This window comes from Carcharhinus amblyrhynchos, chromosome 6 (assembly GCF_965287045.1).
Source record: "Carcharhinus amblyrhynchos chromosome 6, sCarAmb.v2.hapA, whole genome shotgun sequence".
Taxonomy (NCBI): Eukaryota; Metazoa; Chordata; class Chondrichthyes; order Carcharhiniformes; family Carcharhinidae; genus Carcharhinus; species Carcharhinus amblyrhynchos.
Genome location: NC_137329.1, coordinates 124245452 through 124260500, shown reverse-complemented (window position 1 = coordinate 124260500; position 15049 = coordinate 124245452). Strand labels below are relative to the sequence as shown.

At 44.6% G+C, this 15049-nt stretch overlaps 1 protein-coding gene across 1 annotated transcript in view; it reads left to right on the top strand.

The window, feature by feature from the left end:
• Nucleotides 1-1320: 1320 nt before the first annotated feature.
• slc17a8 (solute carrier family 17 member 8) overlaps nt 1321-15049 on the top strand; it is a 66016-nt gene continuing 52287 nt past the window's right edge. Inside the window, exons 1-3 of the mRNA XM_080191782.1 lie at nt 1321-1698; nt 10617-10872; nt 13697-13815. Of these exons, the coding sequence (XP_080047908.1) occupies nt 1598-1698; nt 10617-10872; nt 13697-13815 (476 nt within the window). The 5' untranslated portion in view covers nt 1321-1597. The remainder of the gene's footprint in view (nt 1699-10616; nt 10873-13696; nt 13816-15049) is intronic.

The following is a 15049-nucleotide window of genomic DNA, read 5'->3' as shown; positions in this document are numbered from 1 at the left end:
TGGTGGAGGCTGGATGCCTCACGTCCTTTAAAAAGTACCTGGATGAGTACTTGGCGCACCATCACATTCAGGGCTATGGGCCAAGTGCTGGCAGGTAGGATTAGGTGGGCAGGTCAGGACCTTTCATACCTGGGTGCAGACTCGATGGGCTGAAGGGCCTCTTCTGCACTGGAGGATTCTGTGATATCTGGGCTCACCTAATTCTCGCCCCTAAATTCTGGAATTACCTCCCCAAGCCTCACGTTCTGCCTCTAAGACGTTTCCTCTTTAAAAACCCAACTATTTTAATAAACCTTCAGTCACCTGACCTCTCCCCTTTTGGCACTTGGTGTCAGATTAACCTCCTTGAAGGAGTTTGGGATATTTCGTACCTATACAAATGAAGAGTTTTTAAAGCAAGTTATATAATTCTGTAAAAAAATTATCAGGTTGGGTGTCTGGAAAAGAAACAAAGCGAAAATCCTCGTTTTCTTTTGTATTTCCTTTCCTTCTCTTCTGAATAACTTGGAACAATCACTCAGAAATATTAAATAACAGCAGCGGTGTCAAATTCACCGGCTGGGTTTTAATTCCAGGGGACTGCTGGCTGGTTTAAAATGTTTAAAAGAAAGATTTGGGGAAACGGCTTAACTTCTGCTAATTTCCCATTCACCGAGAAAGCCTTTCTTTGTAATGGAATATATAAATAATGTAGTATGGTCAAATATATTATAAATAGTCCCTGTTCGTTCTTAAAATACATCTTGCACAAACAAAGGGAAGGGCTGGGATTGCTGTGAATTACCCCCATGAAATGAATAATTGCTGAGGGAAGTACTGGGATGTGTCCGAGAGATGGATGCGGTGTCCTTAAGTTCCAAAAGATTCGTGCATCTTCTATGTAAAGGGGTGTAGAGTTTTAACAATGAGTGTCTCTCCTCAATATCAGCTACAGTTACAGTGAGGCAAGATTGCTAGCACTGGAGACTGGAACCTGCGTCATTCAGATTGAGTACAAAGCTGTCAATTTTTAATAAACTCATTCTCCCTCTCTCTCTCTCTCTCTCAGTGCACTGCCACTTGTCTTGTGGCAAGAACTTATGAGCCATTTGAAGGGGAGACGAATAGATAACAAGTACTCCTGGCCGCAGCTAGGTGCCAGGTTGTGTGTGTGTGTGTGATGGGTGAAATATCACCGATTCTTTGACTATTTTCATTGGGAAGGGTGGCTGGTGGCGGGGGTGAGTGGGCAACAGAAATCTATTGACCCCCACCCCCTCCTCTTTCTGTTTGAGAACACAGGAAGAGACCCTCCCAGGAGCAGCAGGGACCTGTGCCATGGATGGTAAAACTTGGTGTCTTCTCTAGGTCGCCAGTGAGTTCCTGGGGATTCTCACTGCCAACTTTCACTGGTTGGAAAGCAGAGACGGGTGCAGACAAGGTGAAGAGGTGCTAAAACGAAAAAAAAAACCCAGATCAGAAACTATTTCTCGCTGCATTCTCTCAAGAGTGACAATGGAATACACAGCGAGGACACCAGTGTCCCGGGTGCCATAGACACTGATAGAATCGAATAGCAACTGGGAAGGAGAGACGTGTCCCTTCCAGAAAAATAAAGATGCCTTTTAAAGGATTTACCACTTTGAAGGACACCTTCTTCAAACCTGCCAAGGAGGAAGCTAAGTACGCAGTGGGAGACTCACTGGGTCACATCCGAAGGTACACAGGAAGAGAAAGATTGTTTAAATTTTATTTTCACGTGTATCCTCAAATTGGAAGTTTCTGAGAGAGGAGGTGTAATAGCTTCACTCAGAGAGTACCTGTTGTAGAGATTGCAGTCCAGGGATAGGTGGAGGGGTAAGATTTGGTGAGGTTACAATCTGACTGGGAATATTTATCATAAAATTAATAACATTAAAAGAAAACTGTAATATTGGGACAAAATGTTACAGGGGAGTGGGTAAGGGTTAACTTGTAACATTCCTACCTGCTTGTCTCAATATTATAATGTTTTAAATGTTACTTTTTGTACAAAAGAATATTGTTCAGCAACAATCTCCAAAAAAAACAAACCTTCCCATAAATGTTTTACTTTTGTGCGTTTTATTTTACTAAGTAACCGAATCTGTTCAGATCCCCGAACCTTCTTTCCAACAACAATTAGATTATTTTCTGTCGCTGGATTTAACTTGGTTTAACTTTTTCTTAATTAAAGAAAATACTTTTTAGAAAAAAAATCAACAGTTTGATGGGACTGTCATCGCTTCAATGAGATGAATTATATTCCGCGAATGAGTTTGGAGATATTTGTAAAATTGGGTCGGTTTGTAAGATTGTGGCAGTTACATAGACATCACTCATTATCTCATTCTAAACCAGGCCAATTTGGGATATTTTATGATGATATGTTGTTCCACCAGCACAGACATTCTCAAAACGTCTGTGAAGGACTTTCTTATGAACAAGACCCCGAAATAATGTTACAAGAGACAAGATTAAGATGCGACAAAGAATATTTATCATTCCATTATGACAGAGTGTGTCCCTTTGATGTTCATTACAATGGGGAGCAGTGTTTATTGATGTGTGGTTTCACTGGAAGGTTTCAATGGCAATAATTCTCCAGAGTTTAATGTCATTAGCTTGATAGACACAGGAAGACTCCATCGCAGTCTCACTCAGAAACCAAACCTTAGAATAATCAACCCCATCTAATACGCCCTATCGCTGGCGGAAACTGTAAATCGATTAGTGCTGCCTTGTTAATTGATATAAATGGATAAACAAATGCAATCCCAGTGTCGTTTGTAATGAAACAGCACCACAAACCTTTCAACAGAAAAGGGGAACCTTGTCTGGCAGTGATTTACACGGGGTTTACTCTGAACAATTACATTAAACTGTAGTTTTTTAGTCACGGCTGCCCACTATCATTCTCTCTCGAAAGAGAGTTTATTGGTTAGAGAATCCATTGTATTTAAGGTTGCTTCTAACGCAAAAAAATGATCTTGATTCTGCGCAGCTTGGTGCATTGAGACTGAACTGTATGTATAATTGCGAGGCCATCCTTTCCAGAGCTATGGTTTAGAATTAATGGCAAATGCAAATGTAATGGCAAAGGCAAACATAACATTGAGATGATCGCTTATTTTCATACGTGTTCCAATATTTAAATATTTTCGACTGTTGTCCTTACTACTCTGTGATTCTATTAATCTCCAGCCCAGGAGCGCTGTCCATGTCCCAGCTGACGCCAAATGCTATTCACCCATCACTTCCTGTGCTCACCTAACCAAACCTGGGTTTTTATAAATTCTTTGTTTTCAAATCATTCCAATGCTTTTTATCCTGCTTTCAATTCCTGTAATCTCCTCTGGCCCGGTAACCTTTTGAGATACCTTCCCTTCTCCAAACCTGGCCTCTTGATCAACACTGATTTTAATGGTTCCACCACTGGCCTTGGGCTGCCTGGGTCCCAAACCCTGGAGCTCCCTCCCTGAGCCTCTCTACCTCTCTCTCATCCTCTTAAGAAGCTCCTTGTAACCTATTTGATACAATCATAGACTCCTTACAGTGAAGAAGTGGTCATTGGCCCACCTTATCTTCAACGACTCTCTGACAGAGTATCTTACCCAGGTCCTCTCCCCTGCCCTATCCCTGTAACCCCACACATTTACCATGGCTAACCCATCTAGCCTATACACCATGGGACACTAAGGGGCAATTTATCATGGCCGATCCACCTAACCTGCACATCTTTGGAAACTGAAGCATCTGTTCTAATTTGTATGTTTGTTTGTGTCAAACCTGTGTTTGATGATATTCCTTTCAAACAGCTTGGGACATTTTTACTACATTAAAGGCACAACTTAAATTCAAATTGTTGTTGTTAGCATATCGGCTGAAATGTTTTCTGAAAAGATAATATGTTAATTGACTGTGACTTGGCAAATTAAAACTGGCTAATTCTATCTAAGTAAGAAGTCTGACAACACCAGGTTTAAGAACAACTGATTTATTTGATAGTAAACTCACAAGCTTTTGGGGTTTGCCCCTTCGTCAGGTGAATGGAGAGCTCTGGCCTCAGACAGAGTATATAACAGCGCAGACAGTTTACAGATTACTGATTAGAATGCCAGTCTTTACAATTAACCTGCTGTTCAAGTCTTAATTCACCTGGCAAAGGGGCAAACCCCGAAAGTTTGTGAGTTTACTATCAAATAAATCGGTTGGATTTAAACCTGGTGTTGTCAGACTTCTTACAGTGTTTACCCCAGTCCAACGCCAGCATCTCCACATCATAATTCTATCTAAACCAGAGAATGTACTACATTCTTGAAAGCCACTTCAATCGATATTATTGATAATTCGCAGCTGGATTAGGTGTCAGCAGTGGATCAGCATTTGTCACCCTGGTTTCTGAGTCAACAGTCCCACTCCAGCAAGTTGAACTAATAACCCAGGCTGACACTCCCAGTGACACTGTGGACAGAGAGCTGCATTGCTAGAGGTCCCTTAGGATAAGACATTAAACGGAAACCCTGTTTACCCAACAGGTGGATTGCACGACATTACTTTGAAGAAGAACAGGTTAAGTTCTCCCAGAGTCCTGGTCAGCACTGATCCCAATCCAGGAGAATGAGAAGTGGTATGATTGAAACCTTGAAGATTCTTAGGGGGTTAGACAGGGTAAATGTTGGGGGGTTAGACAGGGTAAATGTTAGGGGGTTAGACAGGCTAAATGTTAGGGGGTTGGACAGGGTAAATGTTGGCGGTTAGACAGGGTAAATGTTAGGGGGTTAGACAGGCTAAATGTTAGGGGGTTGGACAGGGTAAATGTTGGCGGTTAGACAGGGTAAATGTTAGGGGGTTAGACAGGCTAAATGTTAGGGGGTTGGACAGGGTAAATGTTGGCGGTTAGACAAGGTAAATGTTAGGGGGTTAGACAGGGTAAATGTTAGGGGGTTAGACAGGGTAAATGTTGGGGGGTTAGACAGGGTAAATGTTAGGGGGTTAGACAGGGTAAATGTTAGGGGGTTAGACAGGCTAAATGTTAGGGGGTTGGACAGGGTAAATGTTGGTGGTTAGACAAGGTAAATGTTAGGGGGTTAGACAGGGTAAATGTTGGGGGGTTAGGCAGGGTAAATGTTAGGGGGTTAGACAGGGTAAATATTGGCGGTCAGACAGGGTAAATATTAGTGGTTAGACAGGGTAAATGTTGGGAGGATGTTTCCACTCATGGGAGAGTGTAGGACCAGAGGGGCCCAGTCACACAATAAGGAGGTTCTGATTTAAGTTGGATTTGAGGAAGAATTTCTTCCCTTGGAATGGTGAATCTTTGGGATTCTTTGCCCCAGGAAGCTGTGGAGGTCGAGTCTGTGAACATTATCAAGGCTGAGATTGATAGGATTTTAATCAGTCAGAGATTAAGGGTTATGGAGAGGAAGGAGGAAAGTGGATTTAGTCACTGTTAGATCAGCCGTGATCTTATTAAATCGTGTAGCAGCTTTGAAGGACTGAATGGCCTCTTCCTGTTCCTTTTTTTTATGGAATCATAGAATCCCCACAGTACACAAGGAGGTCAGTAGCCCATCCAACCTGCACTGACAACAATCCCACCCAGGCTCCATCCCCTTAACCACCCACTGTAATTACCATGTACTTAGAGCACCAGGGACCTAGGTTCAATTCCCGGCTTGGGTCACAGTCTGTGTGGAGACTGCACATTCTCCCTGTGTCTGCATGGGTTTCCTCCAGGTGCTCTGGTTTCCTCCCACAGGCTAAAAGAAGTGCGGGTTAGGTGCATTGGCCGTGTTAAATTCTCCCTCAGTGTACCTGAACAGGCGCCAGAGTGTGGCGACTTGGGCAATTTCACAATGACTTCATTGTAAGCCTTACCTGTGACTAATAAATAAACTTTAACTTTGACACTAAGGGTCAATTTAGCATGGACAATTCACCTAATCTACACATTTTTCGAGTTTGGGAGGAAATCGGAGCACCTGGAGGAAACCCATGCAGAGACGGGGAGAACATGCAGACTCCACGCAGACAGTGATGCAAGGCCAGAATTGTATCTGGGCCCCTGGCGCTGTGAGGCAGCAGTGCTAACCCACTGTGCCACCGTGCCGCACTGATCTTATATTGGAACGTTGAGTAAGGTTGCATTTGCACAAGACATTGATTAAGCTGAAGGGTTGTAACGTTCTCCGGGCACACAATGTCACATTATGAAAGACAGATAGTGAAGATTTCACCAGAGTTACAGCTCAGATAGAAAGCTCAGCTTGGGAAGAACTGGCTCAAAAGTGAGGACAAACTACCTGAAATTAAAACAGAAAACGCTGGCAATTCTCAGCAGCATCTGTGGACAGAGAAACAGGGTTAATGGGTGGGATTCTCCAGCCGAGTGCGTGCTCGCCCCATTGCTATTGAGAATGGGGAAATTGGCGCTCAGCCCAAACCCCACTCCTTGCAGCAGGACTGGAGAATCTCAGTCGTGGGCAAGGTCAGAGGTTTTCGGTGAATGTTTTGGATCTGCCACCTTTCCGTTTTTCCCCGACCTGCTGAGTCTTTCCGGCATTTACTATCGCATTGCCAGAAACCCCTGTTCTCCAGTTACTGTCCCTCCTGAAAGTGGCGTCATAGTGGCTCCTAATTATTAGGTGTTTTTGGTGAATAATTACTGTTTCTGTGTCCCGGCTAAATAAGCTAGCTTACGAGGAGAGACTGGGTAAACTGGGACTATACTCATTGGAATTTAGAAGAATGAAGGGGTATCTTGTAGAAATATATAAAATTACGAAGGGAATAGATAAGATAGAAGCAGGGAGATCCTACTTCTACCTATGGCAGGTGAAACGAGAACTAGGGGACGTAGCCTCAAAATAAGGGGGAGCATTTTTACACAAAGGGTTGTGAATCTGTGGAATTCCCTGCCCAGTGAAGCTGTTGAGGCTACCTTGTCGAATGTTTTCAAGGCAAAGATAGATAAACTTTTGAACAGTAAAGGAATTAAGTGTTACGTGAGCAGATGGGTAAGTGGAGCTGAGTCCACGCAAAGATCAGCCATGATCTTATTGAATGGTGGAGCAGGCTGAAGGGGCCAGATAGCCCACTCCTGCTCCTGGTTCTTATGTTCTTATAAACACCAGGACCTATTTTGAGATGTATTCTGAAATGCGTTCTTCAAATAACACAACAACATAGATGAGATCGGAGCAGGAATAGACAATTCTGTGCAATACTTGTCTACGATTCACTCTGTTCCTCCAATCAGTTTTGCCACCTGCTGTTCTCTGGAGGTTTGCAATGTTAACAGAGTTGCAATAACTATCCCATTGTAGGCTGGTATAAGGCCACAATTTGGGTTGAAAACAAGAATACCTTCTTAGAATTCATCCAAGACAGTTTTTCTTCCGTCTGCGTCCGGGCAGATTTGTCAATAACAAGTTGTTGAGTTATTGAGAAACAGTTCAGATTATGTAGGGGCTTTTGAAAGGCCACATACTTGAAGAGGGCTAACTTGCAGGGCTGTAAACAAAATCTGGGGTGTGGGACATTATTGGACAGCTCTTTCAAGTAGCTAGCATAATGAATAGCCTCCTTCTGTGTCATAGAGTTCCAATGGAATGTCGCAACCACTGAAGTGTAGAGCCCTTCTGGATGTCCCTGAGAAAGAGCTCCGTCATCCTGTGATCTGAGTTGGAAATACATGGGGAGGGATGTTTGAGTGTTGGGGGTAGATTTCCGCTGAGGACTATGTATCTGTGGTGATTCCCCTTTAAGGATCAGTCAGCAGAGAAATTGATTACGTGACTCCGGGAAGCAACTGGGGGCTAGGATGGGGGGGAAATCACCTTGGTAAACCGGGTCTGCTGCTCCAGAACCTTCTCTGCAAACCTCAGAATAGCCATTACCTGTAAGTAAATGTGTTGCCTCTTTTCCCTGAACTGGTGAACAGGAATTATTAGAGTATCACAAAAGGAACAGGTTTACAATTCCATTACACATGATGCACAGATGAAATTATTCCCCCAGCTTAAACACACTGGAAAGTTGTGATATTACTGCGGTAAAATATTTACTAAAATATATTGAAAAACATGAATTTACCAGGACCTTTAATAGGCTCAGAAAGTCCCAAAACACTTCACAGCTAATAAATCAAGTTTCTCTTTAAAATGTAATCACTGTTTCAATGTAGGGAAATGTAGCTGTTAGTATTAATACCGTGAGGCCCACAAATGGCAAGGAGACAAATAGCCACATGATTAGTTTTAGATAGAGGGATAAATATTGGTCAGCAAGTTGGGAGAACTCCCATGGTCACCTACAAAATAGTATCCTGGGATATCGCACCGTCACCAGAACAGGCAGGCAAGATCGCTGTTTGATAACTCAACTGAAAGTTGGCACCCGTCACAGTGCAGCACTCCCTCAGCACCAGGCTCAAACTCCAGCCTGAAATATCTGCTCGAGTCCCTGCTGTGGTAAACGTGGCAATAGTCAGAGATAGAACAACAAGGAAAAGTTTGAAAATGTTGGCTAGAGAACCGGAGGCAGAAATAGATTCTGGGAGAAAGATAGGAACAGGGGTCTCGGAGTAGGAGTAGTCCACGTTCCACCCTTTCATAAGGTCATGGCTGATTTTAGATCATAGACTAGATCATAGCATCCCACAGAAAAGAAGGAGGCCATTCAGCCTTTCCTGACCACAATCCCACTCAGACCCTATCCTGCAACCTGCACATTTACCCCACTAATCTCCCTGACATTAGAGTAAATTTGCCATGGCCAATCAGTGTAACCTGCACATTTTTGGACTGTGGGAGGAAACTGGAGCACCCGGAGGAAACCCACGCAGCAACGGGGAGAAAATGCAAACTCCACACAGACAATAACCCGAGGCCGGAAATGAACCTGAGTCCCTGGTGCTGTGAGGCAGCAGTAAATAAGAACATAAGAGATAGGAACAGGAGTGGGCCATCTAGCCCTTCGAGCCTGCCCCACCATTCAATAAGATCATGGCTGATCTGAAGTGGATCAGTTCCACTTTCCCGCTTTCTCCCCATAACCCTTTTCAGTACTAACCACTGTGCCACTGCACCAACCACTGATTGTAGTCTCAGCTACACCTTCCTGCCTGTTTGACCCCACCGGACCCACACCTCCCCTTCCTCCACCAACCCACTGCTGCCCCCCCCACCCCCCACCGCTCCCCCCTGCCCCACCCTTTGCCTATCAAAAAATGTTTAATTCTCCCTTGAATATGGGATTGTGGTCAGTGCAGACTCGATGGGCCAAATGGCCTCGTTCTGCACACTGTAAGTATTCTATGATTCTATATTCAATGATGCAGCCTCCACTGCTCTCTGGGGGAGAGAATTCCACAGACTAAGGACCCTTGGAGAGAAAAGAATTCTCCTCATCTCTATCTTAAAAGGGAGAGCCTCTTATTCTTAAACTATGTTCCCTAGTTCTGGTCTCCCTCAAAATAGGAATCATCCTTCTGGTATCCACACTATCCAGCTCTGGCAGGGTTATATGCTTCAGTAAGATCCCCCCTCATTCTTTTAAACTCCTGTTGATTGGCCCAACCTGTTCAACCTTTCCTTGGAAGATAAACTCCTCATCCCAGGAATGAGTCCAGTGAAACATCTCTAAACTGCTTCTAACTCAATTATATATTTTTCAAATAAGGAGACCAAAACTGTGCTGAGTATTCCAGATGTGGTCTCACCAAGTCCCAGTACAGCTGCAGTAAAGCCTTTCTACCTAAATCCATGCCCCTTGCAATAAACATTTGCCTTCCTAATCATTTTGCTCTACCAGCAGACTAACTTTTTGTGATTCATGTAACAGAACATCAAGATCCCCCTGTACCCCCGAGTTCTGCAAACTCTCTATTATTTTCTATTCTTTCTATGGACAAGGATGGAGAGAGTGATACAAATGTATAATCTCCCACCAACACCATTTGTCTGTGATCTCCTAAAGATTCCTAATAAAATCTCACTTTGATTTTGCAATGCAGACAACGAGCCTGATTACACTGGAAGCTTTGTGGCAGAATTTAGCCTCAATGAGGTACAGTCGCCATAGTCCCGAATGACCATGGGCTGCTCTCTCCTTTGATTGGGAGAGCTGACTGGTGGTGAGGATCACTACGCCTCCAGTGAGGGGCAAGGTTGACAAAGGAGAACTTCATGACTAACCTCAGCCGATACGGGAATCGAACCCACAATATTGGCATTGCTAACCAGCTGTCCAGCCAACTGAGCAAAATTGTATTTGTCAAGGAGCAGCGTTGGCCAATAAATCTCCCCTACATTGTTTCGGGAACTCTGCAGCTAGTGTTATTCATCCACTTTAGCTCCCTGTGTCACCCCGGTTTCCAAAGTTACATCCTAAGGACTGTGCCACATAAAGTGTTGGGCTGTTAAAATGATTAATTAAATTAAAATTAATGGAATGCCCATCTGTAGACACTCCTTTGTGTCTCATTGCTTCATACACAGAATGATCTCGATTTTGTGCCTAGTTCCCTTTGTGACGATGTCAACATTTCCACAATTTGCTGCTGCCTTTGATCCTTTATTATTGCTGTCACCCCCACCCCCTCAAACCCCTTACAGAGCTGTGGATGGCACAAACGCGGAGGAGGAGGAAGGGATTGAGTTGAATGAAGATGGCCAGCCGGTCAGGACGCCGGTATTGAAGCAGCCGTTATGTGACTGTCACTGCTTTGGAATGCCGAAGCGCTACATCATTGCCATCATGAGTGGACTTGGATTCTGCATCTCCTTTGGCATCAGGTGCAACTTGGGCGTGGCAATAGTTGAAATGGTCAACAACAACACCGTCTACGTGAATGGCAAGGCGGAGATCGAGGTAGGTGCCATGCAAACGGAATGAACTTGTAGAGGGGCATGCAACATAGTGAGAAGGAAGGAAAATTGGGATCGCATTTTTTTCTGGGTGTAACCTTTGGCCACGTTCTCATGTAAGAGAGCCTCAAAATTCAATTGGCGCCAGCGTGACTGCAGAAAGGAGTTGGGCGGAAGCCCTAGGTGTCTTTGAACCATCTTCTGTTGCCTGTTCCACATCCCATTGACTGCGAACTCCCAAGTGAAGAGTAAGAGGTAGTATGAGTTAGAGCAGTCCAAGAGTTGTTCAGTATTACACCCTGATATGTCCCCACAATATAACCAGCTCCCTCTCTCGGCAAGGCTGAGATTCCACTGGTCACACTTAAGCGGAAATTGAATAAGTGGATAAGGAAGAAATGAATGAGATTACACAATGTTGAAGGAAACTTGCACAAAGGATAAATATTAGCTTTCACCGGTTGTGGCTAGTAGCCTGATTCCATGCTGTAAATGCTTTGTGATCTGTGTATACCCACCCCCCCTATCAAAGTTCCTGGGACAGTACAAGAGCAATCTACAGATTCATATCAAAAATGCTGCCATAAAATAAGATGGAGTGCGGGTGGTTGAATAGAATTAACTCCCAACCTCTCAAAGGGAAGGTTGGGTAGCCATGAAGTGGTGGGTCTGAGTTTTCAGCCCCCTCCTCCCAGTTCCTCACTCCCCCAACTTCCCTCCACCCCTCCTTCCGAAACTGTCCCTCTGCGCACCCTCCCTCCGTCAATTCCACAGGACGGGGCTCCAATGGTTAGGTTGGGATTTGGCTGATTTGGTTTCCAGCTTTCCCTGTCAACCTCCACGGAAATTTGTTTTTCCATTGTTGGGTGGGGGGGAGGTGGGGTGGGGTGGTAGAGCCTCCCATTGGCAAAAATCACAGCTGCTGTTGTGCGAGGACGTGTAGCCGGGTTGGGGGGTGTGGGTGGGGGGTTTGGAAATGATATTTGCACCGGGCAGTCATCCAATGATAAATTTTAAACCTATTCCGAGTGGACAAAGAATCATTTCTATTACATATCTCTGCTGCATGTTGACTCCATTTGAGTGCACACAGGAAGTGATGAAAACAAGCCATCCAATTTCAACCAGAAACTGTCCATTTCAGTTATAGTCAATTATATCGGTTATATTAGTTATCTCAGTTATTTTCTGATAATCTGGAGGATGGCAAACCTAAGCTTTTTCCCAGCATGGATCACTGATCCAGTTAATGTCAGCGTCTCTCTCCGTTTCTTTAATGTTCATTCTGGGGATTCGGGTATTACTTGCTGAGGCAATATTTATTGTCCGTCCCTAATTTCCCCGGGGGAAGGCGACGGTGATCTGTCTTCTCGAACGTAACTGAGTGGCTTAAACAGCAACTTCAGGAGGGGCAGCTGAGAGTCGACCACATTGCTGTGGGTCTGGAGTCACATGTAGCCCAGACTGGGTAAGAACGGCAGATTCCCTTGGTCCAGAAACTCCTTTGCTAGAACAAGGTTCCCACTTTGTCACATTCTTCCAAATTTGTGACACCAATAACCCCGATTAACAGGGGCAATAGATACATGAAAACACCATCATCTACAGGTTCCCCTCCAAGTCACACACCATTCTGATTCGGAACCATGTTTCCATTGTTTCATTGTGGTTGGGTCAATATGCTGGAATCTTTTTTTCCTTTGTTCTTTCATGGGATGTGGGTATTGCTGGCTGGGTCAGCATTTGTTGCCCATCGTGCCCTTGAACTAGGTAGCTTGCCACATTGTTTCAGAGGGTAGATGGGAATCAGCCACCTTGCTGTGGCTCTGTAGTCACATGTAGGGCAGCCTGGGTAAGGATGGCAGATTTCCTTCCCTAAAAGAAGGGTTTTGACACCAGTGGCCTCATGCTCGTTCCAGGTAACGCACTAACTTTAAATTCCTGCTGTGGTGGGATTTGAACCCTTGGCTGGAATTCTCCCAACCTCGCTGGTGGCTGGGATTTTCCAGCCCCGCTGCAGCGGCAGCAGGGCGTACAAGGCCGGAGAATCCCGACTCAGCTGGGCCTCTGGATTGTCAGGCTGGTGACAATAACCCCCGGGCCACCATCTCCTCTCCTAACAGCGCTGCGGATGTACCCATGGCCCAGACCCGCGAGCTGGTTCATCACTGCCTTCTCAAGGACAAATGGGAATGGGTGCTAAATGTCAGCCCTGCCAGCGAACGCCCACATCCCCGGAACGGATAGAAAAATGCATTAAGCATCTTTGACAGATTGTTCCTGGAGGATATCTGAACTCATTCTGGATGTAACATGTGTAGGAAGTGATTCACGCAATCTAATTTGTGCATATAATTGAGATTTCAAAAAAAAAAGTTGACTCTGTCATCTGCTAAATATGAAGAAAGGCAGAAATCTCTCTGCAGGTTGGCAGCCCGTGTGAGGAGTTAATGAAAAAGTCCCTGTGCATCCCAATTATTTGTGTAGGTAAGTAGGCAGGTGTGTGCTTGTAAACGGAAGAACAGGAATTGGGCAGTGACACTCAATTTCACTGAATCTTTAATTCATTTATGTTAACTTTAATGAGATTTGCTGAAACGCCAGAGGAACTAAAGGCTGCCTTTTGGGAGTTTCTGTGTTTTAACCGGGAGGAGTTGTGGATGAGCAGCTGTTTAATGGGTAGATGAGGCTCTTTGGTAACGCTGTACATTACATCAATAACAGTCCACTTCAGACAAAGATCTAATTAAGCAGAATAACATTGTGAGCAGATATGTCAAGGGCCACAGTAGTTCTATCCCTTTCTCTCTGTCTCTCTCTCTCTCCAGAAACCTCAATTCAACTGGAACCCCGAGACCGTAGGGCTGATTCATGGCTCCTTTTTCTGGGGTTATATTGTAACTCAAATCCCAGGAGGATTTATTTCCAACAAGTTTGCCGCAAACAGGTAAGAACTTTAAGAACTTTAGGATTTAAGAAACAGGGACCGGAGGAGGCCATTCAGCCTCTCAACCCTGCTTTGCCGTTCAATAAGATCTAACGCTGATCTTCCACCTCCACTTTCTGGCACTATTCCCGTGTCCCTGGAGCGGGGTTTTCCAGCCTCTCTCACTGGTGGGATCTTCTGGTCCCACAGATCGTGACGGACATTTAAGAATACTCATCGCTTCTGTAGGGAAACCCGTCGCATCTGGGCCAGAAAGTCCCAGCCTCGGTGTCCAAAGATAATTGATCTCAGCCTTCAATATCCTCAATAGTGGCGTATCCACATCCCTCTGGAGTCGGGAATTCCAATTATTTGCTACTGTTCGAGTGCAGAAATTTTTCCTCATCCCTGTCCCAAATAGCCAGTTTGTGGGCTAATTGGGTCAGCCTTTCAAAATGCTGGCAGAGCAATGAGGGGCTGAATGGCCTCCTCATTGAAGTTGAAGCTACACTGACAACAACACAACATTATCCACGTTTCAGTGTGTGCTATCAGGTGGATAATTCAAGTAGAAAGAAAGGTTGACATTAATTTGATTTGATTTGATTTATTATTCTCACATGTATTGTTATACAGTGAAAAGTATTGTTTCTTGTGCGTATACAGACAAAGCATACTGCACTTAGGGAAGGAAACAAGAGGGTACCAAATATCGTGTTACAGTCAGAGCTAGGGTGTAGAGAAAGATCAGCTTAATGTGAGGTAGGGCCATTCAAAATTCTGATGGCAGCAGGGAAGAAGCTGTTCTTGAGTTAGTTGGTACGTGACCTCAGACTTTTATCTTTTTCCCGATGGAAGAAGGTGGAAGAGAGAATGTCCGGGGTGTGTGGGGTCCTTAATTATGCTGGCTGCTTTGCTGAGGCAGCAGGAAATGCAGACAGTGTCACTGGGTGGGAGGCTGGTTTGCGTGATGGATTGGGCTTCATTCACAACCCTTTGTAACTTCTTGCAGTCTTGGGCAGAGCAGGAGCCCATACCAAGCTGTGATACAACCAGAAAGGATGCTTTCTATGATGCATCTGTAAAAGTTGGTGAGAGTTGTCGCTGACATGCCAAATTTCCTTAATCTGCTGAGAAAGTAGAGGCATTGGTGGGCTTTCTTAACTATAGTGTTGGCATGGAAGGACCAGACAGGTTGTTGGTGAACTGAACACTTAAAAACTTGAAGCTCTCGACAATTTCTACTTCATCCCCG